Source organism: Delphinapterus leucas, chromosome 9 (genome assembly GCF_059928025.1).
Source record: "Delphinapterus leucas isolate spDelLeu-1000000601 "Yukka" chromosome 9, BTC_Dleu_Yukka2, whole genome shotgun sequence".
Taxonomy (NCBI): Eukaryota; Metazoa; Chordata; class Mammalia; order Artiodactyla; family Monodontidae; genus Delphinapterus; species Delphinapterus leucas.
In genome coordinates this window covers 52,029,968-52,055,850 of record NC_143137.1, presented here as the reverse complement: position 1 = coordinate 52,055,850, position 25,883 = coordinate 52,029,968, and the positions used below count along the sequence as shown (strand labels likewise).

Sequence of the window (25,883 nt, the reverse complement as noted above, 5' to 3'; positions counted from 1 at the left end):
GTGCCACCGCCAGCCAACGTTCCCCCGCCCTCTGTTCCTCGAGTTTATTCCAGTTTCCCGAGGGCGCTTTCAAATTTTGATTTTTCGACTACGACGTCTCCTTTCCCCGAAAGCATATAAGAGCTGCCCTAAAGCCTTCAGCCCCTTCCCCCAATACCGCACTCTGCTTAGAGCCCGTAGGCCTGTCCAGTAAAGTTATTTAAAATAAAAAGCGTAACAGAAGATGTCCAAGCAGGAAGAGAAAAAGAACACCCCGGGAACTGGGTTAGTGTCGGAACGTGCCATTCGTTTCAAAGGGAGGAGAGTCCCAGGTGCGAACTGTATCGCGGGTCTGAAGTCACTTACCGGACCTCCGATTCGTCAGGGCCTGAGTACATAAAACACCAAAGACCAGGCGGAGCGCAGGAAGGGGCGAGGGGCCGGAAGTGGAGCCTAGCAGGGCCGGCGGGCCTGAAGCGCGTCCCCCCGTGGGGTCCGGTGGTGCGGCCCGAGGCGGCCGCGGCGGGGAGGCGGGAGGCGCAGGGCTGAGGCACAGAGGGCAGCATGGCGTATCCCGGGCACCCTGGCGCCGGCGGCGGCTACTACGCAGGCGGGGTGAGTGCTGCCCTCCCGGGCTCGCGGCCGGGGTGCGACCCCTGGACGCCGGGGGCGCCGAGAGGCCACACGTGGCGACTCCGCCGGGGCGGCTCCCGGGCGCCCCCGCCCTGCCAGCCGCCTCTCCCCAGGCCCCTGCCGACCGGTCTCTGTCTCCAGCGCCCTCTTTCCCTCTGTCCCTTCTCCCCTCGGCTGGCTGCGCGGGGCCGGGGCGCGGGTAGTTTTGACCCAAGAAGCCCACCCTGTGACTCCCGGATCCGCGGCGTGAAATCGTGCACATGGGGTGTTGCCTTCCTCTCCGCCTTCCCTGAGAGCAACAGCCATTTTAATCTAGAATGGTCCTGCGGTTCACTTCTCCCTCTCTGAAAGAAAGTGGGAAAAACAGGAAAGTCAGGGAAGGTCCGTTAGAGTCAAAGACCTCCGGGAGGAAGGCCGCCTCGCCCTGCGTCGGGGATGCGCGTCGTCGTGGGAACTGTTTCCAAAAGAGAAAGTTCCCTCGCCTTGACACACCTCACCCCTCCCGAGGCTACACCTGTTTCAAAACGCTTTAAAAATACCGTAAACGCTAGAAAAATGTAAGTTGCATGCCCAGGTTGCGTTTATCTCAGTAGCCTGCGGGTTAATGGGGGTTTGTAAAGTTGCTTCACTCACACTGATGTCACTGTCAAGACTACTCATTTTGATGCTAGCTGCCGGTTTTTAAATTATAACTGGTGGCAAACGACTGACAGCGAAGGCCTGGCAATTGCCTGGCTTTGCATGAGGCACTCAGTGGTGAAAGAATAAAACTTGGTCAGCGGAATGATGCATTTGTTTCCTGTTTTACAGTATGGAGGGGCTCCCGGAGGGCCTGCGTTTCCCGGACAAACTCAGGATCCGCTGTATGGTTACTTTGCTGCTGTAGCTGGACAGGTTAGCTTTTCCCTTTAACATTAAAGGACTGTCAGATTCTACATTTGTATTAACCTTTGTTAGAGTGGCACAGAAAAACAGCTTTTCCTCTGGAAAAGAATTCCTTGCTTCCGCACAAGTTAAAAAAAAGAGAAAGAAGTTCATAGGCAGTTACTTATTTTTGAATATTCAGAACAAATTAGGACAAAGGGTTACTCGTGTTTATGTTACTTTCAGAACTAAACTTGTGATTGAATTAGGGTCAGATTCAACAGAACAGGCTAGTATAAATGTGCTTTGAAGATATGTAAGGTAGAAAGATGTCTTTAGAACTGAATTGTCAGGGTCCATAGTGGTTTCCAGAGAAGAAATACCAGATCTGCTGAACGTTAAACCCTTCTTTGTACAATTAAAAGCATGTGGTACTAGTAATTCTGTAGCCAGATTCTAGGGGACACTTTCTTTGGGTAGAGTTTGATTGTTAACCAGTTACCCCCTTAGGAAATAGGTATGTATGGTAAAAACCCACCAGCTTCAAAATAAGAAAGGCACTATATTCTTCTTACTTCAGGAAGTTAGTCTTCTGAACAGTTTAGTTCCTCTTTGATGCAGATGCTGTTACCAGGTCACATCTTTCATGTCCTTATCAGGTGTTGTGGTCTGTTGACCCAGCGAGAGAATTAAGGTCAGCACCCCAAGACCATTCACTTCTTTACATTCTAAGTCATATGACAGGCGGTAGTGCATCTTGAGGGAGGCCCCTTCCCCAGCTCCCAGGTCAGTGAATGTATATGGTAAATATACTGTTGGTATAACCCAAACATGTCCAGAGGGGGTGTCTGTGCTTATGAATTCAACTTAGCTTTGTTTTGATCAAAAGCTAGAAATAACACGATCTTAATGTGAAAATGCCTTAGACTATTATGGAATTACAACCACCTTTTAGAATAGCACTCTAAGAAATACCATTTGAGAAACACTGGAAAATTGAGTCTAAAACTGAGAGAGCTGCCCCTTAAGTATCTGCTTCATCTGTTAGTGATCAGTATCTTTGAAACCACAAGACATGGCAAAGCTCAAGACTCCTTATTCTTAGATTGCCTGTGCCTGCAGCCATGTAAGTGACCCCCCCTGCTTAGCTTTCAGCAGCCCTGGCCTGCAGGAGCATGCCCATCATTTTTCACATTATTGATCATGCCCCTCGTCTAGAACATATAATAGTCATGGACTTGAGGATTGTATTTTATTTTAAAATCCCTATAAATAACATGTATCTAGTTGTGACCTAGGTCAGCCAGTGAATAAGCACAGGGAACCTGTCCCCCAGGTATAATCGTGATCCCAAAAAAAAAAACAGTTCATCACATCATAAGCAAAGGTGATCACAGAGGACGCTTTCTGTGGGAACCAGACTTTTCATTTACTGATGTCATCTGTGTACCCTGCTCTCCACACACCCTGACAAAAAAAAAGCTAGAAAGAGTAATAAGACTTTTAATCAACTACATAAATAATTTTATTTTAAAATGCTTGCTTTGGCAGATTCCTAGCTCAGACTGAGAGCAGTTCAAGACAGAAACTAGTTTTATTCATGTCTCAGTGGAAGAAACTGAATTCACCTCACTGTTTTATTAAAAGAGGAATCTTATACTTGAGAACATTTATGCCAAGTCTAATTCGGGAATTTAGTACTACCAATACCTTTTCATCATTTCCTCTAAAGTATAGGTGTAAGCAGCTTTCAGACTTGGTTAATTCTTGTGTAATGATTATTTAAAATAAAGCCTGAAATTGAATGCCCACTTTACCTAGGTATTAAGAAATGTATTTTTTGTTTATGGCCCTAATTATACATTTGTGGAAGAGGCCCTAACAATTTGTCTTTCTTTCTGTAATTAAATTGTTATGGGAAGTAGAGTGAGGAAAAAGAATGCCTACTTTTAGCAGGCATCCCTTTAAAAAAAGTCTCATGCATGATGATATTCATTTTCTTTACCATTATTGCTACACTGAATACTGAATGTAAACAAAGAACTAGAAAGTACAAATCACGATTGTGATTCCTTTTCCTATTTTTTTTTTTTTTAAAGGATGGACAAATAGATGCTGATGAATTGCAGAGATGCCTGACACAGTCGGGCATTGCTGGAGGATACAAACGTAAGTTAGGAGCCCCAAAGTGTCTCTAGAAATACTCTTGTATTTCATATTTCAGATGTTACTTGTGATTATTATAGCCTTCAAGGAATCTGAGCTTTTCTGATCCAGCAAAGTTAAGAATTTCAAAAGCTGAATTCGGTTGGTTCTTTTGTATTTTAAAATGTTAATTTGAAAACAGTTCTTACTGAATCATTCCACACTACCCACCGATTTAGTGGGTTTCTTGGATTTGGGTTCCATGTATCTGGAACCATTCAAACCAATGACAGTCTATATGGCCTCCTCAGAAAATGAGGTAAGGTGCTGAAATGAAATCCACCAGGTCAGGTGTTGTTAATGATAGGAGCTAACATTCACTGCTGACTGTTTGCCAAGAGCTTATTCTGTCTCTGAGCCTGGTGGCACTTAGGGCTTTGAGTGGCCTGTCCTGCATGCCTAGTTCTGAGTAGTTGGTCCTACCCTCCCTTTTCCCCAGTGCCTGGTCCCCAACCCCTAGTCCTCAGGGAGCCAGTTCTGCACTCCTGGTCTCAACTCCTGGCAGCATGAACGCTCACCTTGACATCCCCCAGGTCTTTCCTCTTTCTACATCAGGCTAAGTAAGACGTGCCCTTCCTAATTTCTAAACTCTTTACAGTAATCCTCCTTCCTGCCACCCCCCAGTTCCTCACAGACTGCCCCTGTACTTACACCTGCTTCCTGCCTTTTGATTCTGCATGAGCTGCAGAGAGGGAACTCCTGCCAAGATGCTGCATCCCACACATGCCACATGCTTCTCTTCAAATCATGTCTTGACCATGATAGAGAATAGTGTCTTGGCTAATGTACATGACCTACCAACTTCTCTGCCAGTTGTTAACTGAGACAGAACATCAGATCGAAGCCTCAACTTTCCAGTAAGCTGTGAATTAAAACACTCAAACTAGGGAATTCCCTGGCGGTCCAGTGGTTAGGACTCGGTGCTTTCACTGCGGTGGCCCCGGGTTTGATCCCTGTTTGGGAGCTAAGATCCCTTAAGAAAAAAAAAAAAACAACACTCAAACTAGAATTCACAATTGAGGACCCGTAGTGGCCATTTTTGACTGTTTGATATGGCACAGTTACTAGGTAGCTCTCTTTTTAAACTACTTGCATATCCATTTTTTTATCATCCTTTGTTTTATGACTTCAGTATCCAATTAACATTTCCTAGTTGTGGGAATTAATACAAAAGAGGAACCTTTTGCATTTCTGTCATCTACCCTGGTCCTAAACAAAAGAAGCCCTTTCTAGATTAGGGAATTTTTTTTTTTTTTTAACTATTGTAGGCAATACATTTAAATCATTAGTTGTTAACCTCAAGCAATTGGAGCTGGTGAACAAAGAAGGTCTAATAGCAGGGTTTACAGAAGTGAGCCATGTCACAACATAGACTATTATCTACACCCTTTCAGTAGAAGAGGTGTGGCCGGTTTTCAAATCGAACAAAGTGGGCAGTATATCCTTGGAGAGCAGTCCTTTTAAAAATTTCATTTGAGAAAGCTGCATTTACTAAAGATCTTAGATCACTGAGTTATAGAAAAGACATATCCTGAATCATCTGGATCATGTGATTGAATTAATTTGCTTGCTGTCATCTGGTTATGGAGGCTGTAATGAACCACAAAACCATCTTGGTTGTGAGATGTCAGAGTGAGTGTTGTAATGCAGAAGTTATACAGCCGTTGGTCTTTTCAACCCAGCTTCCAAGCCAGAAAGTGCGGACGGGTGCTAGGGGTGGCAGGGGGGATAGAGTAACCTATGGCACCTTCTTAACCAGTTTAAGAGGGAGCAGTCATGCCTAGAGGTGGCGCTGATGAGGGAAGTTGCTCTTTTTTCCTCCAGTGTAGTAGTTGTTCCTCTGTGGTAAGGTTGATAGAAACAACTGCAGGTGGGATTTTCCTGCTAGGTCTGTTACGTTGTGGATTTCCACTAGAAGAAAAGTTGTTTGAGGTATTTTAGCAGAATGAACAGGAGAAAGGAGATAGAGAGTCAAGATAAAATTATAACAAAGTTTCTTTTGAAATTATTTAAAATAGGATTAGCATTAGTAAAAGCTCTTTCTGGGGGAAAAAAAATACTATTAAAATTGAACAAGAGTTCTGCTCGCCCAAACTTACTAGATGTCAGTGTTCTAACTCATTGGAACTGCCCAGAAGGGTGACTTTTCCGTTTTGTTCACTGCCTACCTCATTCCCTCCCTTCTCAGTCCTCTCACAAAAGAGGACCAGATTTCTGTTCTCCCTGGCAAAGAGCTCTAACCTTTTACTCTCCTCCTCTAAAAATCCTGAGTAGCTCCATGGTGCCCATATAAAACAAAAGCTAGACAGCCTCCCAGGAATTCAGTCTCCTCAGTGATGCAGCCTCATCTAACGGTAATTTCTCCCACTTCCTTTGCCTGTCCGGACTTCACTGCTTCTCTCTTTGCTTATGCAGGTCCCTAGCTCTACATGGTTGTCACCAGATGTCCCAAATCTTTTCTGTTGTTCAAAATTTGGCTTAAATGCTGCTTCTTCTATGAAGTCTTTCTTACCAAGAAGGAGCCTCTCCTCAACATCTGGTAGTTTTTGGTGCCTCCATTATGGCTTACCATCCTCTACCTTGTGCACATGACTTATCTTTAACTTTAGACCGTCAGCTGGGCCAGGTTCTAGTGTCACGTTTGTATCTCCAATGTCCCTGGTACCCTGAGCCCTGCACATAATGAATATTTAATAGGCATTTGATGAATTAATGAGTATATAATACTTCCTAAAATGGAAAAATCATATACCCATATTTGCATTTTGACTTAAGAAAGATTGATATTTACCTAAGGGATTATACATTACTTTTAAGTATCAGTGAAAATCAGAAGAGTCCATTTAAAAACCATATCCTCCTTAGGCTCTTTGAGAGGGGTATACAGCTTCCTACATAGGGATGAGAATTCAGTCTCACATGTTCATTCATTTGGCCAACCAACACATTTCTAATGGACACCTACCACGTGGTAGGTGCTGGGGTCTGCAAGCACCAACAGTGCCTGGGGAACACGGTGAAAAGCACTGGGGTAGGTAAAGGGTTTACCTTTTACTGTAAGCTGTGGGGTCACATCAGAGGGGCCAGTAACCCAGACAGAGATCCGGAAAGTTTTCCTTGCAGAATTGATACCTCAACTGAGGAGAAATGAAAGTTGAGCAGAAATGATGCAGACCAAGAAGTGAGTGAGGTAGGGAAGCTGTGTTCCGGGCAGATAGAACAGTGTGTACCCAGAGATGAGAGGGAGGATGGTTCAATCAAGGAACTGAGAGAAATTGACCAGAGGTAGCTTATGGGGTTGAATGAACAGTAGGAAAGGAGCTGAACTGAGAAAATATGTGTATGACCTTATATGCCAATTAAGGTGTTTGGACTTTATCCTGAGGGCAGTGGAACACCTCCACTAGGTCTTAAGTAGAAGAGCACCTATTTCCCTGGCTGTACGACCAAATTGGGGAGTACGGGTATGGGGAACGTGGAGAGTCAGGGATACCAGTTAGGTGGCCCTTGGAGTCAAACAGATGAGAGAAGTGCTGACTACACTGGGGATAGGACAGTGGAACTGGAGTTGGATGGATCCTAAGGCTGTTCGGAAGGTGATCAAATATCAAGGGAGAGGGAATTGTGGACTTTCCCAGGTTTCTGGCTCAGGGGGCTGAGTGGGTCATGGTGTCATTCATAGACGTGGGAGACAGGGACTGGCTGCTTCCTGGCTGCCAAAAGCCTCGCTTTACATCCAAACACAGTTGGCCCTGTCCTGTGGTGTCAGGTCCTCTGGAGTGGTAGTCCTTACACTGCAGCAGCTGCAGCATCACCTGGAAGGTTTGCTAAAACCAGATCGCCGGGCCCTGCTCTAGCATTTCTCATTAGGATCTGGGGTGAGACCTGAGAATTTGCCTCTCTAAACAGGTTTCCGGGCCTGCTGGTCCAGGTTGAACCAGCTGCTTTAATGTGAATATATGTCCCCTGGGGATCTTGTTAAAAGCGCAGATTCTGATTTTGTTGGCTTATGTTAAGGGCTGAGATGCTGCAGTTCTAAAAGCTCCCAGGTGAGGAAAAACAAAGAGTTAATTACAAGGGAACGCCCATAAGGCTATCTGCTGATTTCTCTACAGAAGCTTTGCAGGCTGGAAGGGAGTGGCATGATATATTCAAAGTCTTGAAAGGGAAAAACCTGCAAACTAGGATACTCTACCCAGCAAGATTATTATTTAGAGTATGAGAGAGAAAGGATTTCTCAGACAGACAAAAACTAAAAGAATACAGCAATACAAAACATATCCTGAAAGATATATTGAAAGGTCTTCTCTAAATAGAAAAGAAGCAAGAATCTATAGGAAAGAGAAAAGCACAATTGGAAAGTAAATCATTTAAATAAGCCAGTATCCAGATTAAAAAAAAAAATCCAAAAAATATTTTTTAAAGCGATGATAACTACAAAGAACAGCAAAAGGATAAACATGAAGATGTAAAAGAGGACATCAAAATCATAAAATGTGGGGGAGGACAGTAAGAAAATGTGTTCTTTTTTTTTCAGAATGTATTTGAGCCTATATGACTATCAGTCTAAAGAAACTAGATATAGTAGTGGGTTAACATAACTTGAAAAACAGGGTAACCACAAATCAGAAACATACAGTAGATTCACAAAAAACAAAAAGAACTGAACACAAGCGTAATACAAAAGAAAACCATCTGTTACAAGGCCTGCACTTGCCCAGTTTTAAGACCAAAGAAAGAGCCCAGAGTCAGCAACAGAGACATCAGTGGTTTAATGGATGGGGGAGCTTATACATCTGAAGCAAGGTCCTGGAGCAACACCCCACCGTGTGCAGCAGAAGGTGGGCAGGACATGGCAGCAGGCTTCACTCCAGAGGGGAAGGGGAGACTGCCAGTTATAAGGCGGGGTTACCTCAGGTGGGCTCATTCGTTACCAGGGAAGCCAGCAGAGGGGCACTCACTGCCCCTTTGATAAGAACTGTCACCAGCTGGAGCCCATGGCAAGTACGTAGGAAGGTCAGTCCTGTGCGTAGGGTATAGGTGACACAGGCCCTGGTCGGGCAGAGGATGTACAGAGAGCAAGAGAAGAGCCATCTTGAGTGGCCTGACCATACACCATCAAACCACAAAAAGAAAAACGAAAAGAAAAAAGAACAAAAGCTCCCAGGTGATATTAATAACAGCTAGTCCAGGAATCACACTTGGAGTAGAAGAGTGGTCTCAATCTTGACTACTCACTAGAATCATCTGAGAAGCTTTTAAAAAAGAAAAAAAAAAACTAATGCCTGAGTCCCATAGTCAGATTCTGATTTAATTGTTCTGTGGTGGTGGTGAATATACTTAACAAAAGTTTTTGAGAGTACATCTTAAAACTTCTCACCACACACACAAAAGGTAGCTATGTGAGGTGATGGATGTGTTAACCTTATTATGGTAATCATTTTGCAGTATATACATATAGAAAATCATTACAATGTACACCTTAAACTTACACAAAGTTATATGTCAATAATATCTCAATAAAGCTGAAAAAAATAATAATATTTGTTCTGTGGTGCAGCCCAGGTGTCAGGATCTTTTAAAGCCTCTGGGTGATTCTGATAAGCACCCAGGTTTGAGAACCTCTGGTCTCCACTAGAGAGACTTCATACATCCACACAACTTAAAAATCAGAATGAAGGACCAACCAACTCTTTCTCAAAAGTGTAGCCTCCTCTCACCTCAGAGAACTGTCTCTGTGGATCAGGTGGAGGTTGAAGGACCAAAATAGAAACAGTCCCCAACCTTTTATTTCAGGGTTCCAGGATATGCCAAACAGAGGAATCTATTAAAAGTAGAAAACCTATAGTTTGTAATGTTTGGAGACATTACAGTAATAAGAGTTAGCTTAGTTGTTTTAAATTCACTTTTGTTAGAGATAAAAATGAAGCTAGTAACAGCTGTAAAAAATGTTAATTCTGTGTGCATCTTAACAAACTTGTCAAATTTATGCTAGCTTTGCCCACGTGACCATTGTCACTTCTTTCTAGTTTTACCGCTTCTTTGTACCTCAGAACACTTCTTCAAAGTCATTGGTAAGGTGCAAGGAATTCTTTATTTTTAATTTGTTAATGCTTAGAGTACCAGTAGGCCATTAACCAATAAGTGTATTCTAGTTTGGTTGTCTAAGTGAGGTATGGAAATGCCCTCAGAACACCCTTGAACTGTAAGTAAACTAAAAAGGTTTCTGAACAGTGGCCATCACTAAGTGGGTCATCAGGTCTTAGTCCAGAATGCTCTTGTTTAACACACAATTCTAGCAAGCGTATTTATCTTATTGTCTATGAAAAGAGGCCATAGGCTGGTTGGGGTAGGAGGTGACCATTCAGTGTCTGACATTAAAGGGAAAAGAAAGAAAAACAAATGATCAGACTCAGAACTGGCAAAACCAGCTGGAGTCAACTGTGAGTAGGAACAAAGCAAACTAACCCTCCCATTCACCATGGTGGATAATAATACACTGTGGTTCATTATGCTGAATTGAACTCACTATATTACAGTTTCAAAGGCAAGAAAGAATATAATACTTTTTAAAAACTATGTTATAGAAAAGTTTAAGCTTATCCAAAAATAGAGGTAATTATACAGTGAACTCCTGTATACCCATCACTCAGCTTCAACAGTTATCAATGTGTTGCCATTCTTGTTTTATCTGTAATCCTGCCCATGTTCTTTTAAAGCAAATTCCAGATCTCTTAACATTTATTCCACCTACAGATAACTTCAGTGTATACTTTTCTTAAAGATAAGGACACTTTTTTCCCCCAATTTCAAAACCATAAATCACACCTAAAAATATTAACAGTACGATGCAAAACTTTTAAAAAAGATTTCTGTTAAAGCTGTTAAAATCAAATTTGGGTTCTGGAAGGAATCCTATCTAGGTGGAAAAAAAAAATCTACTTCAAAGCTCCATGAATTTAGTTCCATGTAGATTGAGCAGCATATAAAAATAAAAGTGTATAAATAATCACATTCCTAATTAATTTGAATGTATCCAATGTAATGTGAATTTTTGAAATTGTATTAATGTGTATGTACTTTTCTTGATTTAACAGCTTTTAACCTGGAGACTTGCCGGCTTATGGTTTCAATGCTGGATGTATCCTTTACCTTGATTGTGGCCTAGAGTATTTTTTCTGGATTAAAAAAAAAGTCCTTCCTGAAGGAATTCATCTAAGGATTAATACCCGGTAAACACAAAGTGACAAATGACCACAAAAAAGTTTTCCGAAATCATTAGCTTTCAAGATGGTATTTGGTGTGAAAAAGGAAGGAAGTTTAGTAAGTAGACCATTCGTTATTTAAGAATTTGAGGAAGCATCAAAGACAAACAAGTATAGAAACCGGAGCAGCCAGGGAGGCTTTTTCACCGTGACATGGATTGCCCTGCATGATTCAAACCTGGCCTTCAAGCAATGGGATTTTTCACATCACAGTTCTTAAACTAGTTTAGCCAGTGCTGATGGTATGGTTCTTTCATCCCACCTCATTTTCCAAAAGTAAAAACAGTGGGTCTGGGAGGGCTTACCAAGGGAGTGTTAGGGCTAAAGAGGACCCGGGACAGAAGGACAAGCAGCATAGCCTGGGCCACCCAGAAAGTGCAGCCCAGTTTGGTTGTTACAGGTGGCTCACAATGGCCTCGTTATTTCCTTGTAATCACATGGTATCAATTATCTTTTTTCCCTGGGGGAAATAGGCACTCAGAGCTTTTTTTCCATAGGCCTTTTTATTATATCATTAGTGTCTTGTCCTATCATGTCCAAAAGAATGTATAACATTTTTAACCTTTTCAGCAGAAAGAATATTAAATTCCCTTATCCTTGATCTTTGATTTAATCATTACAAAATGTTACAAAATAAAGTTGCGCTAATCCTTGATTACAGTTCAGAGAGATATGTCAGGCACAATGGGTTTCAGCGAGTTTAAAGAACTCTGGGCTGTACTAAACGGCTGGAGACAACACTTTATCAGTTTTGACAGCGACAGGAGTGGAACAGTGGATCCCCAGGAATTGCAGAAGGCCCTGACAACAATGGGTGGGTATGACTGACTCCACCTCTCTGTTCATTGGTAGAAGTAATTTTTTTTTTAATTTCTAAAACTAAGTGCTACACGAAGGTGGTTTCTATTTGTAGAAGTAGTGCATATTCATAATTTCAATGAGCCCTCTCAGTCCTAAAAATTTGGGGGGGCTTGATTATTTTTAACGGTCTTTTTGTAATCCTTGATTTTTTTTTTTTTTTTTTTTTTTTTGCTGGCTGATTTTTCTTCCTTTCAGGATTTAGGTTGAGTCCCCAGGCTGTGAATTCAATTGCAAAACGATATAGCACCAATGGAAAGATCACCTTCGATGATTACATTGCCTGCTGCGTCAAGCTGCGAGCTCTAACAGGTGTGTCCTCTGAGATCACTATTAAGCATGTCTGGCAGGATAACTCTTTTCTCAGAAAATTTTTTCACATTACTAAGTAATCTGCCGTTAAAATAATCCTAACTAAATTCCCTGGTGGTCCAGTGGTGAGGACTCCATGCTCTCACTGCTGAGGGCCCAGGTTCGATCCTTGGTCGGGGAACTAAGATCCCCCAAGCCAACAACGTGGCCCAAAAAAATCCTAACTAAACTTTACTAAAATGTTTCAAAACATAACAAGCTAACTGATAACGTTTTTGATCAGAGTATCAGCAATATTCTGTGATTTCTCCCCAGAATGTGAAATACTTGAAAAAAGTGAAATTACCCATTGGTAGCTCTTTCCTGTTTCCTCCTGTTGGAAAGATTTAAAATGGTGGTCTCTCTCAGATGTCCTTCTTAAATGTAGCTGTATCAATAATCTCTACTTTTGTCTCCCCTCTATTCTTTTACTTTCTTTTGTATTTTTTTTTTTCTGGTTTCGTTCCTCTCTTTAGCTTTTTACCCTTTTTAATATCTGGTTTTATGATTTTTTTGCATCCTGACACAAATTTGAGGGTGGATTTTCTTACTAAAGTAAATCCTTTTCATTTAATAGGACAGAGCTCAAATGGGTGGAATATCTGATCACAGCTGTTTGTCATATTAAGGACTCCATCCCTCTATTTCCTAATTAAGCAATATCTGTGTTATTAAGAAGTCGGAAATTCTGTGCTTCCATCACAATTAAGGAATGGTCTCAGAAGTCAGTGCAGCTTTTACTGACTTTCGGATGAGGTGTTTTCTTCCAGCTCTATGTTGAGAAAGACAGTTGGCCAACTTCTGCATGTTGTGTTACTTGGTTGCATATTAAATCTATTCATATTGGTACAGTTGGTTTCTTGGCTTTGGTCTTTTGTTTATGCTGGCTGGTTGTACAATTTAAATGACACTGCATTTTGAACCCAGTGCCAACATAATTAACTATTATAATTTCAGATAAGAGGCTTAAAAAAAACTCATAAATTTTACTGTGGTGTTTTACAGACAGCTTTCGAAGACGGGATACTGCTCAGCAAGGTGTTGTGAATTTCCCGTATGATGATGTAAGTCTCAGTAAATTTGGAACTGACAAAATCCAAAAATGCACATGTTTTCGGTTTAGCAGTCGCTGCAGTTATGAGTACACTTTAAAAAGGCTTGTGTGTAAACATGTTTATTTCTTCTGCTTCAAGGTGTGTTCTCTTCAGTGTGCATTAACTTCTCAGGTGACAGTCCCGCTCAGTTTCCAAGGACGGAGAGGTGGCCTGTAGAGCAGAAAGTGCATAGGCTTTGGCCTCAGAAGGGCTACTTAAGGAATATCTGAACGTCCTGACCCAAGTTCCATTTTCCCTGAAAAGAGGGGTAATCAGCCCGGCCTTGCAGGAATGCTGCAGGAATTAGCAGTGCCCAGGGCCTCAGTGGTGTTGGAAGAATGCGAAAGAAAACTGAGAGCGAAGGCAGAGTCTACTGCTGTGTGTTTGGTGGTGAAGCAAACATATCACAGCAAATACTGATGCTTCTAGACTGAGGTTTCTGATTTGCAAGGGAAGGGTCAGATATTCTGTTTCTGGGCATCCATATACTGGCACACTAGAATTTATTTTAATAAAGCAGATTTTAAGGGAATAAACCTTTTTAAAGTCAGTCTGGTAGAACAGTGGGGTAAAACTGCAGTTCTGAAGTTCCCCATGGGATAGAATGGTATAAACTGTACTGTTACTTGTATTTGTAAGTAGGTGCCTTTGATCATGACCACGTCTAGAGTAAGATATTATTTGGAATTTAAATAATTCTTTGTGCATTGGGGTAAGATGAGCTTCTTGTAAGAAGCTTTGATGTGAGAAACCCATTGGGTTTTATATTAGATTGCTTCCTTCAAAAAATGAACCTTTGGGCTTCCCTGGTGGCGCAGTGGTCGAGAGTCTGCCTGCCGATGCAGGGCACGCGGGTTCATGCCCCGGTCCGGGAGGATCCCACATGCCGCAGAGTGGCTGGGCCCGTGAGCCATGGCCGCTGGGCCTGCGTGTCCGGAGCCTGTGCTCCGCAACGGGAGGGGCCACGGCAGTGAGAGGCCCGCGTACCACAAAAAAACAAAACAAACAAACAGAAATGAACCTTTCCACTCATCATTTACTCCTATTTTGAAAAGGATTTTTTTTAATCCACAATTCAAATGAGAATACCAGAAGGTAAGCTGCCTAAAAATAAGCTAGGGTGTATTCTGTGTTCTGAGGTCTGCAGTGTAACGCTGATTTTTCTCTTTCAGTTCATTCAGTGCGTCATGAGTGTTTAAGTCAGGAGGAAGACCTATGAAGATAATCCACATTCATTCCAACTGGAGTTCTCCTTTGCTCTTTGCCTTCAGTAATTGTGTGCAAACTTACACAGCCACTTTTCCTTAACAGCTGTTGTAAAGGTTTATTACTTTATGTACAACTCAAGTTTTTAGTTTTGATAATATATTCTTTGGAATGTTGTTAATATCAGATCCGGTCAGTTAAACACCATTTAGAACTTGCTTGAGCCATTGTTAATCATGCCTTATTTTCTTGCTAAGCCTCTTTTATGTAAATTTAAGTGTGCAAATTGTTTAAGGCACATTATGTATTTTTCATTGTAAGCTACTAAAACCTTTTCATCAGACTACAGCTGTTGTCGTCCCTCTTTTAGAAGGGCTTTTCCGTGGTATTGAAAGCTTTATGTGTGGAGTATTCTTGTCATGTAAATGGTTTAGACCCACTTGGATGCAAAAAAAACAACCACCAAAAAACAAACCTGCTAATATATGTCAGGAATCTCCTGAGTGGAAATTTAACACAGCTTAAAGGCTTACAGATATTTTGATGGCTGTATAAATGGAAACTGGTTGAATAATTTGAGTGGCAAATACTGCCTGTCATCAAGTTCCTTCTTGTCATCATCCATGTAGACCTTTGCTAACTATACTTAAAAATCTTGAACATTATGAGCTTAACTATGTAAAAAAGAAAATTGATAGGAAAAGACTAAAGGAATGTATGAAAATATTAACTGTGGTTATTTTTGGCTAATGGGATTCTAGGTGACTAATTCCCTTTATGCATTTCAGTATTTTCCAGGTTTTCTATAATGTGTGTGCTTTCTTTTTAAAATCAGAAGATGCTAATTTTTAAACGGTGATACATCCATTTTGATATGCCACGTGTTCACACATACATTAAAAAATATACACAGTACATAGAGAATGGACTTGAGGACATCGGGAGGGGGAAGTGTATGCTGGGACGAAGTGAGAGAGTGGCCTGGACATATATACACTACCAAATGTAAACTAGATAGCTAGTGGGAAGCAGCCGCATAGCACAGGGAGCTCGGTGCTTTGTGACCACCTAGAGGGGTGGGGTAGGGGGGGTGGGGTAGGGAGGGTGGGAGGGAGACACAGAGGGAGGAGATATGGGGATATATGTATATGTATATGTATAGCTGATTCACTTTGTTATACAGCAGAAACTAACACACCATTGTAAAGCAATTATACTCCAATAAAGATGTTAAAAATACATATATACACAGTAAAAGGACTGGAAAGAGTATATAAAAATGTTGATGTGGCTTCCAGTGGAAGTCAGAATTATGAGCTCATTTTCCCCCTTCCCGCCACTCTTCCAAATATTCTCTGACAAGCCAAGTATTACATTTATGATGGAAGACATTTTTTGTTTTAATTTTTAAACCATGTACTAGTAAGGTCTGGATTCTAATGCTGGCTGTGCCTCTTACTAAATACGTGGTTTGATCATTTTAGATAAACTCAGAGCCTCAATTTCCCCATCTTGGAAAGGAGGTAATATATGCCTCCTGGGGTCGCCTGAATATGAAAAAGTGCTGGCATGATAAGCACCAGTAATGTTTCTGTTTCTTAAATTTAAAGCTGGCCTGGTTTGCTCTTTTTAGCAAAAGAGCTTAACAGATAAAACAATGAAATTAGTCTCCCTGCCAGCAAAATATCTCTTATTATAGGGCACAATGTGAGAGTAACCATTCAGATGATCAGTTAGTTGTCAACGAAAGAAAAATAAAACATTTTCTAAGCATCTTTAGCCTCATTCCACTAACTTTTTTCAAATATTGCGTGCACGCTCTCTCTCCCCCCGTATATATATATGTATATATATATATGTATATACACACACACAGAGATACATACATTTAACAAACATTTATTAAACCCTAACTTATGTATTTCTGTCACGTAGTCACACTCAGGCTACATCTCAGAATGTGAGTCAACCTGCTTTCTATTAATTTCATGGTGAGCCTAGGTTTCATTCCAGATATATTGTCTGTAAGGTCACAAAGCCTGGCTTGAGCCTGAGCTGTACAGAAGACAACTAATGGGGGCTCAGAGGACCAGGAGGCAAGGAACTCACCTTAAGAGTCCCAGCACCTAGAGGCTTCAAATTCATCAGGCTCCTCTGAGGAAATCGTAGTTTAAGGAAATGGTCATTTCTTGGGTGACCAAGGTGGTAAGGAAGAAGGCCCTTGCTGACCAAAGGTTATGCACCATTCTTGCACCATCTGACTGCTTTGGTAGGTCCCAAGGTGTGTTGCATCAGTCATGGTTCTGAATTTGCTTTTGAGTAAGTGCTAAAGTGTTACAAAACTGTGTCTCTGGAAATAATTCAGCTTTAATTATTGATATCCTTATCTCCTCCACTTCTACTTTCACTGTTTCTTTCTGAAAGCGTACAGCCTGGTCTTCAGTATGTCCTGCAGTTAGAAAGTTTCCTTCCCCTTGACAAATGTGACATATCCATCCTCTTTCTTTAACACAGCCAAAATCCTCATTACAAGTGAATCTCGTGTTGCCTATTTCTGTTTTATGGTGGGTTCTGTTTTACTCATTATATACATCCAGTGCAGCCTCACCGCCTTCTTCAAAACTGTTTTTTGGTCTACTTTTCTTAGAGCATGTAGTTGGAGCATAATAAAGCTGTGAGCTCAAACTTGAATACTTCAGTCATTTCGAGAATTAAGTTCCTCAAATCACCCCAACTCAAGATTTAATTTAATTTTGGGGATGAGTGCTTTATCATGGTGTGTCAAGAGATTTGTGATGATAAAGTACTTACAGCCCTTTCTGAGCACTTCCATAGGAATGTGGCCGCAAGAGGCCTGTGCTTCCCCGGGAACAGTTGGCATAGATTTGCCCCACAGCAGTCATATTAATCAGAGCTCTCACTCCTATCGAGCCAAAAAGTCTAGACTCCACTTCAGCATGATGTTCCAGGCGGTACCGTCAGCCCACGAAATGGCATGTGAGCGAGAACTTCTGCTATCTCTGATCTAGACTTTGCTTTTGCTTCGCTGAGTGTGTTACTGTTTCAGTGTTTATCTTAGTGGATTATTATATGCCTAAAATACTATAAATTGAAGAAATGGAGCTATATGTAATCACCATTTTTTTAATCTCATAATAAATGTACAAACCCTTAGTCAATGACTTCTGTTTTTCTCACATTAAAACAGTACTTTACTTATAACTGCTTTTTTCCTCAGCAGACTAGGAGCTGAAGGCAAGGAAATTCCAAGTGCCAGGGTAAAGACTGGTAGATGAAAGGGCTGCTGAGGAGGTGATGAAAAGGCCGGGTGGAAAAATTCTTTAGGCAGTGAATTCATGGACCCAAACTGAGCCCATCCAAGGCGCAATGCTTTACAGTCTGACACAAGTGAACTCATTAAATAAGCACCACTGCCTGGGCTCTAGGACAGACTATAGTAAATTGATCCTTATTAGGGTGAGGGAGAAAGTGTTCATGAAATAAGGCAGGTGGATAGAGAAGACTCCATATGTCACCCAGCTGGGGCAACTGTCCAACAGAGTAAACATTCAGGCTTCACTAAAGATCATGGTATTTCCCCCCATGCCGATGGTCCATTCTAGAACCTCGTGGAACAGAAAAGGAAAGAACCCCCAGCAGCATGCCCACAGAGCTTCTGAGAGAGAAAGAGTGACTGGGAGAAAAGCAGGATTAAAGAGAGTCATGCATCAAAATAACATAAATCTTTTATTGAAAGTCACTTTATTGATGTTACAATGAGAGTAACATAGAAAAGCGTGGTACCTTATTAGCTTCAGAAGTGAATACTAATAAAATTGTGCCAGAAATCTGAACCTTAAGTTACAGTGACCTTTAAAAACAGCAAGATTTTGTTTACCTACATATAACAACTTTATAACTTGAACAGCCATGAAACAAATCGCACCTGATCTGGAAAGCAGTCGCCATATATTTCAGTTGCTGTTTGCCAAAACCCAGTAATAATGTTTAAAGTAGCTTAAGAACCCGAAGTGCAGAGTAGCCGAGAGAATATAATGTTAAAATGAAGCCAAACTATATACACCTGATTACCTGGTTACCAAACGTGAAACGGTGCCGCCATTAACACTTCCCCACGCAGTGTCTTCCACTAGCTGTAGATGGGACATCACCCCTTGAAGATGATAGATGTGGAAAACACCAGTGCAGACCTACACTGGCTAACATATGAACTGCTGTTTAGGTAAAAACGCTCCGTTTTTAAAAGAAGTTGTCTTTTTGTGATGCTAAATTGGAGAGGCAAGCCTCTTCCAGCAAGTTAAAAAAGGAGCACGTGCTTATTATTCTGAATAAACCTTTGCTAAGCATCTCTGAAGTTAGTGTAAAAAAAAAAGTTTTCCATACAAAACAAAGATGTTGGGTCATTTTTACCCATTAAAAAGAGTGGCTGTAGAATCACAGTTTGATTTTGTACTGCATTAGAAAAGTAGGGATTCTCATCAGGCAGTGATACACATGTATAATTTAGCAAGAACTCTTGTATTATTACTGAATAAATGTATTAATTCCTATCAGCACTTTCTGTATTGTGTTATCTAGTGTAACTTAGCACCACTGTGTTTAAAGATTTGGGGGCTCTGTGCATTTTTTAAGAGCTTGACCATCAAAACACAAATCCACATCTGAAACTTCATAAAACGAGAGACTAAGCCCTAAAGTAAACGTATCATAGTATAGTACAGTATTGTATGCATATGTATTTTTTAACGAGAGGAAAATGCGCGTTTCTTCAAAAACTCGTAACTCTTCAAAAACAGTACTGATGAATTTGTTAAGCATATTATCTCAACATTGCTAGACTCGCTGTATGCCTTTTTGTAAAAAACGAAAAACAGAAAAGAAGAAAAAACCACTTTTTCCCTGGTTTTGATTTCAAGGACACCTAACAGCATGAAATGATGATGTCCTTAAGCCAAACCTCTGTCAGCCTTGAAGCACCTCCAGGTACGATACAGGTTCTATGAACGATGCAACAGGGACAGCCACACCAGACAATGAGGCTTTACACAGCCAACACTCAGTAAAACTGCAAAGCACACAGGTCTGCCCTAGGCACGCAGCACCTCTCCCTATCATACGACCAGTGGCCGACCTGTGCTCTTCCACTGGCTTGGCTTCTGAGCTCTCCCTGCGCCTCTCCATTCTGCTCCTATCCAGGGCTAAATGTCCCATGACCTCCCAAGCCTGGCTGTTTCTTATCTCCCCTCCAGCCTGAAACACACCCTGACAACCAATCTCTCAGTGACTTCCCAAGTTGCATAATCCATGCCCAGATGCCGATGGAAGGCTAAAAGTGCCTCTCTCCCCTAATTCCACGCCCCAATGGTTCCCCGAGTGCCAATTCAGGCGAATAAGTGACTTACCTCCATGGCAGTGAAAGTTCCTAGTCAGGAGAAAAGGTCTGACAGCTACTGAAGAGAGAGCGACTTTGGAAGTAGGAAGGGTCTGGAAGCATCTCTCAAACCCACAGTGAGAATGCTTACTGTTTGTCAGGCTATGGATATAAAGGACAAAAACACTAGGCAGGTTTTTGTTGTTTCCGAATGTTTTGTTTTTCTACCTACAAACTGAACCATAAGATGCCCCATTTGGGGGACTCTGACAAAGAAGATGTACTCCTGATTTCTAAGATCCGGCTCCATCTTTGTTTGCTCTGCATCTGCGGGTGGGGTGGAAAATTCCTCTTGGAATTAAAAGCACCTGCCCACAGAGCAGATGCTAGGAGCATGCCCCGAAGGTTCCCAGCAGGTGTGGCTGCTCCAACCCCCACGCCCAGACCCCAGCACACACCCAGAGCCAGATAGGCTGCTCCCTCTCAGCTGATTTTCACAAGAGCAGGCTGGGCTCCTCAGGGTCCAATAAACAGGGGAAGCTGTTTAGGAAAGTTCTTAGCTCTCCCAGGCTGGAGGAAAGTTGCTGCCTCCTAAATCAGAAGTCTTAGCCCTTCGGAAAATAGAGGAGAAAAATTCAAAGTTTCAGCCTCCAGTTAAGCCCTATGTTTGCTTCATATATATTTTAAGCTAATAGAATGAGAAATTCATCTTGACTCAATTTAAGAAAAGAAGTATTTGAGTGTCAGTTTTAGAGGAAACATAGACGGGATAGAAAAAAATAATTAGAAGCATAAAAAAGTAGACATTATGCTACAAATGGGAGTCAGAACGTTTCATGTAAAATTCATGTCAACTTACCAACTGGTACGATTGTACTTAAAATATGCTGCCCAGGGACTTCCCTGGCGGTCCAGTGATTAAGACGCTGCGCTTCCACTGCAGGGAGAACAGGTTTGATCTCTCGTGGGGGAATTTAAGATCCCACATGCGGCTTGGCCAAAAAAAAAAAAAAATGCTGCCCATAGGGGGCGTCCTGGTAGCAGGGGGCGGTGTTCTATCAGGCTGCGGGGGCAGCAGGCCTGCTTCCCTTTCCTTCCCTCACTGCCTTTATTCAGCTCCCCTTCCCATACACTCGGCAAGCTACTCGGTAAGTTCCAGTATATTCCCTTTTTAAGTAAAATAAAGTAAAATAAAATAGTCTTCTCTTTACGTAAGGATTTATTATCATGTCGAAAAACACAAGGAAATATTTAAAGCACTAAATATATATGTTAAAATAGAACTACATGACAGCGGGAAATGAAGAATGGATGAGATTAATAAATGAACAATTTTGAAACACTGAAAGTGAACAGAAATACCATATTTCCTCTAGCCCATAGGTAACTATAAAAATTAAAGAAAACCTAAGAAGGTAAAAGGTAAAGCAGACACAAAAAGATCTGAGACAATAGAGGGGATTAAATTATGCAAATCTGCAAGGGGATCAACAGAAAAAATAGAGAAATGTTAAGACTGTTTGGGAATTCAAACATAAATAGTCCTTCTGTGGAAGTGCACAGAATACCTGATTTTATCTTTTCAGCAACTTCTTTTAGAAACCCTATCAATCTTATGTTCAGAAATCTATGCGGGATTGACTTTACGCAGTAACACAATTTTAAAAGCCTTTTTAAAAGCAAGGGGGGTGGAGGTGGGCAGGGGAGTGAAACTGTAGTATCATTTAATAAAGCACCTATATATCAACCTGGAAAATAGCTTTGGCATTTACTTTATTAGTCAACATTTTATTTTAAGGAAAAGCACTGGGTATCTTTAAAAAAATACAGCAACCACAAATTGAAAGGCCTCCTGATGCTGCACTGTTTGAGGAGTTTATTCCTTTCCACCGATTGCATGTGGCCTGGGGGCCACTTTCTAGCTGGGAGACCCCAGAGGAGGGTGCCACTTCCTGTCTAAAGAATGAGGGGCTGGACACAGAGACCAGTTAATCTGACCAGTCAGCTCCTTTATAGCTCCATGTTTCCCACACCTCCTTTGTTGACACTCTTAGGGGAGAGATATGTGTTGCTTTAAATCAGGGTTTACTATACTGTAACAAATATGGATAAATGGAACATCTCAGGCTGCAGAGTTGTCAATCTGAAGTCTAATCTACGCACAAAACTTCAGAAAGAGAGGAAAAAGGCATACAATGGAACACAAAGGCCAAAAAGCTGCTCTTCTCTGATTAGTATAACAGTCCTATAGTTGACTGGGGGCTATAAATATTAGTTTCATGATACAAACTGCTATGTGGCCTCTAAGTTGCTCTCCAAAATAGATACTCAAAAAAAATTAATAATAATAATAATGCTGTGCTTGCGTTTAGTGCCATGGGTCCATTCTCCCTGCTTCAGTGGATGAAAAGTCATAGATATTTAGATTTAATACATCTAGAACACCAACCATGAGTTCACATATAGGTACTTCTCACAACTAGCCACTGAAATTATAAACTTGTCAAAGAACGCGGCAAATGGCTGTAAGAATGTTTGTTTACACATTCCTAGATAGATATCTAGAATAGAACATCAAAGGGACTATAAAATCATAGTCTCTCGGGGCTTCCCTGGTGGCACAGTGGTTGAGAGTCCGCCTGCCGATGCAGAGGACACGGGTTCGTGCCCCGGTCCGGGAAGATCCCACATGCCGCGGAGCGGCTGGGCCCATGAGCCATGGCCATGGAGCCTGCGCGTCAGGAGCCTGTGCTCCGCAATGGGAGAGGCCACAAATCATAGTCTCTCTGCAAATAAAACACTTTTCATTCAGTTCTATGTGAAGTTTATTATCGAGGAGGATGACTATAAACTGTATACCTCTAGAGCAACCATGTCTCCCAAAAGGCACAAATAATGATTTTTCACTTGAAATAATAATCTTCATGTAAAAATAATTCAGAAGGTGAGGAAAGACAGAAGGGTGAAGGGATCCATTGACTACATAGCTAATCATTTGTGGATTCTTTCAAATGAGGGATGTGTAACCATTAACTAGGAAGCATATTTACATAAGGTATCTTACATTCAAATCTATAACTCTTTTATAGTCAAAATAAACCTTCTAACATTAGCCTTTTATACACTCAGTATCAGAAAACATTCAGTGCACATTAAAGTGATCTTGGTCAAAAGCCACTTTATTTGCTACATCTTTAAATCTGTCTGCCCTCCTGTCCTTGGCTTGGGCTACATGGCAACATCACCCAACTTGAGGCTGATGGATCATTTTATCATAGGCTCGACAATCACATCCCTTCCTGTCATGAAAACTGCTGTTTATACTTTATCATTTTGGATAATTAAACTGCTTTTCGAATGTTTTCAAAGACTTTCAGAAGAGAGGTCCGTTACGGAAGACATAGACACATAGAGGAGAAAACACTGCCTTCTAATGGGCCCTTTAGTTTGGGCCTCCAAGATGATTACACACGGAGATGAAATGGGTTTTGTTCTCGGACACTACTGGCAGAGATCAAATTTAGAGGATATTTCTGAAATCTTGTCTGCAGATTCCATTCCTCTCAAGAAAAAGGAGAGAAAATTAGGAAATTCAGAAGTACTCTTTACATCAAAGCATCTGATTGATCCCATTAATTTCTGAGCTCACTTAGGGTCGCCTCCCAAGAGTTTTCTTTAAGAATGGCAGAGCTACATGATGACAGCTATCGAACTTTGGTTTTAAAGGAGGGGATTTAACATAGATTTCTCACTTTTCTATGGATTAAAAACGTAGAGAGTTCAGAACATCAGATTCTACCCCTTGCCGGCTGTTTGGATAACTTCACAGTTGCTGCACCCTTGGGGTTTTAGGTTTCTTTGAACCCTCTGCGACCTGTTGAGGCTTCCCAGCCCAGCTGGTAGAACCTTCCATATCTTACTTACAAATCAGTGCAGAATGACCTGCTGGGACTCACGTCCCACTGATGATAAACACCCTCAATAAACAGTGTGAAAGTTGTTTTCATTAAAACACGTCATTCATGTCACAGATAAGGGTGGCTAAAAAGCTTTGTTAAAGAACAAAAGTTTAGGCCACAAAGGGTTAGAGTATTGGCAAGCTGGAAGCTACCAATGCATCAGCAGCTGTGGCCTCCTGTGTCTTTGGTGCATTTGTTTAACTCAGCAGGACACACTGCTGTGGGGCTCACAGGCCCCCCCAGGTGAGACTAGCAGATGTGCTCTGGCACCGAAAAAGGATAGCCACTGAGGCAGGCGCTATAGCCCCCAGAAGGAAGATGGACAGGCTGGAGGATTCCCAGGGAGCGGCCAGCTGCTAGCAGAGCGCCTTGAGGCAGTAAGCAAGCTGTGGAGGCCCTAAGTTCTGTCGGACATTTTGTTCTCTTGTTCAATTAATTACTCAATAAAACTGCCTCTCGACTGTGCACACTTTAAAGGGATAGCACATGGTTTGGACAAATACCAATTATGGGGAGACACACATACAGCCCTGACCACTATATTTACAACATCATCCGGTCATAATCTTTAAAGACCATTTGATGGATGATGACGACGTGATTGTGACTGATTGTTTTTAGGCATCTGGCAAAATACACTTGTGTGTTAACAGCTGCTTTTTTTTAATTTTAAAAATGTTTACATATGTACAATTGTCCTTGTATGCTGATATAAATATGAAAAGTAAAAAAAAAAAGAAAAAAAAAGAAAAATACATGTTTCCAGTTAGCATATGGGATATTGGCCTCTCAAGCTTTAAAGTCCTGCAGAAGAAATCCTATATGCCTTAGTCCAGCATGCTAGTTTCTATTATGGGATGTTGTTTCCTTAAATGTGGAAAACAATAAACAGAAGCCTCATGCACATAGCATTACTGTCTATAATGAGGATGTGCTTCAGAATGTCAAGTTCTGAATCCATTATTGTCCCTTAGGAAACTTGCTACATTTGGGTCATATGAGTTAATTTCAGTGATATTTCTACATATATCTGTCATGCGGATTATCCATTAACATACCAGTACCTTAGTTGTTCCATGTTATAGTGTAACATTTCAGTAGTTCTTTTCATGGTTCAATTAAATCTGAAGCCAATGACAAAAAGAAAATGGTATCCAGATGTGAGTCTCGGCTTCCTCTCCTCTGTGGCATTCAGAGATGTTTTCGAGTTGTTTGAAGAGCAGATAGATTTGCAGTGATTCAGTGAGGCTGAGTTTCTATAAAAGTTGAAGTAAACAGTTTCGATGTATCACATGTAAACAGCTGATCTTAAATGGATGTCTCCCATAGCTGCACAACAGAGAAAAGCAAAATTTCACACTGCAAAAGCAGGAAACAGACATATTCTGAGCTACAAAGATGAAAAAGATTTGGTAATTTCATCTATACTTATGTGATTGTGGATGCGAAGTCTCATAATGGATAAAATAAACACTCTAATTTTTAGTTCTCTTTTTCCTCTAAACCTGAGTCTCAACGTTTTTAACAACGGCCACCTTTCAATACACAAAACCCTCACATCCTAATTTAATATTGGGCTGGCCAAAAAGTTCCTTCGGTCTTAAAGTAAAAATAAAAGACACGTTTTTCATTTTCACCAAAAACTTTATTGAACAACATATTCACCCTTTTGTTCCACTACCTTCTGCCATTTTTCAGGCAACTTCATAATTCCATCTTCCCAAAACTTTTTATCTTTTTGAGCAAAGAACTGTTCCAGGTGCCTTTTACAGTCTTCCAGGGAACTGAATTTTTTTACATTAAGAGAATTTTGTCAAGACCAAAATAAATGGAAATCCGAAGGTGCAATGTCTGGTGAATATGGCAGATGAATCAGAACTTCCCAGCCAAGCCGTAACAGTTTTTGCCTGGTCATCAAAGAAGCATGCGGTCTTGCGTTATCCTGATGGAAGATTATGCGTTTTCTGTTGACTAATTCCGGATGCTTTTTGTTGAGTGCTGCTTTCAGTTGGTTTAACTGTATGCAGTACTTGTGGGAATTAATCATTTAGTTTTTCTGGAAGGAGCTCATAATAGA

General features: G+C 41.3%; 2 protein-coding genes across 4 annotated transcripts in view; one reads left to right on the top strand and one right to left on the bottom strand.

Moving 5' to 3' along the window:
- The first annotated feature begins 486 nt into the window (after positions 1-486).
- On the top strand, positions 487-14,798 carry SRI (sorcin). The gene is made up of 8 exons (XM_022585174.3): positions 487-594; positions 1,423-1,506; positions 3,576-3,645; positions 10,779-10,822; positions 11,613-11,760; positions 12,003-12,116; positions 13,161-13,219; positions 14,422-14,798. The coding sequence occupies exons 1-8, from the start codon at positions 544-546 to the stop codon at positions 14,446-14,448; spliced, it is 597 nt and encodes a 198-aa protein (XP_022440882.1). The 5' UTR covers positions 487-543; the 3' UTR covers positions 14,449-14,798.
- A 2,878-nt stretch (positions 14,799-17,676) lies between these two features.
- ADAM22 (ADAM metallopeptidase domain 22) overlaps positions 17,677-25,883 on the bottom strand; it is a 245,454-nt gene continuing 237,247 nt past the window's right edge. For 2 of the 3 annotated variants that reach the window (XM_089917605.1, XM_022585104.3), the window contains one exon: positions 17,678-25,135. In XM_089917605.1, the coding sequence (XP_089773731.1) occupies positions 25,115-25,135 (21 nt within the window). In that variant the 3' untranslated portion in view covers positions 17,678-25,114. Of the gene's footprint in view, positions 25,136-25,883 lie in introns of all 3 variants that reach the window. The other variant, XM_089917606.1, reaches the window with a different exon arrangement.

Coding starts and splice junctions, on each gene's coding strand:
- SRI (XM_022585174.3), top strand. CDS start 544: ATGGCGTATCCCGGGCACCCTGGCGCCGGCGGCGGCTACTACGCAGGC. Junction 3,646..10,778: donor CATTGCTGGAGGATACAAAC/GTAAGTTAGGAG, acceptor TTGATTTAACAG/CTTTTAACCTGGAGACTTGC. Junction 11,761..12,002: donor GAAGGCCCTGACAACAATGG/GTGGGTATGACT, acceptor TCTTCCTTTCAG/GATTTAGGTTGAGTCCCCAG.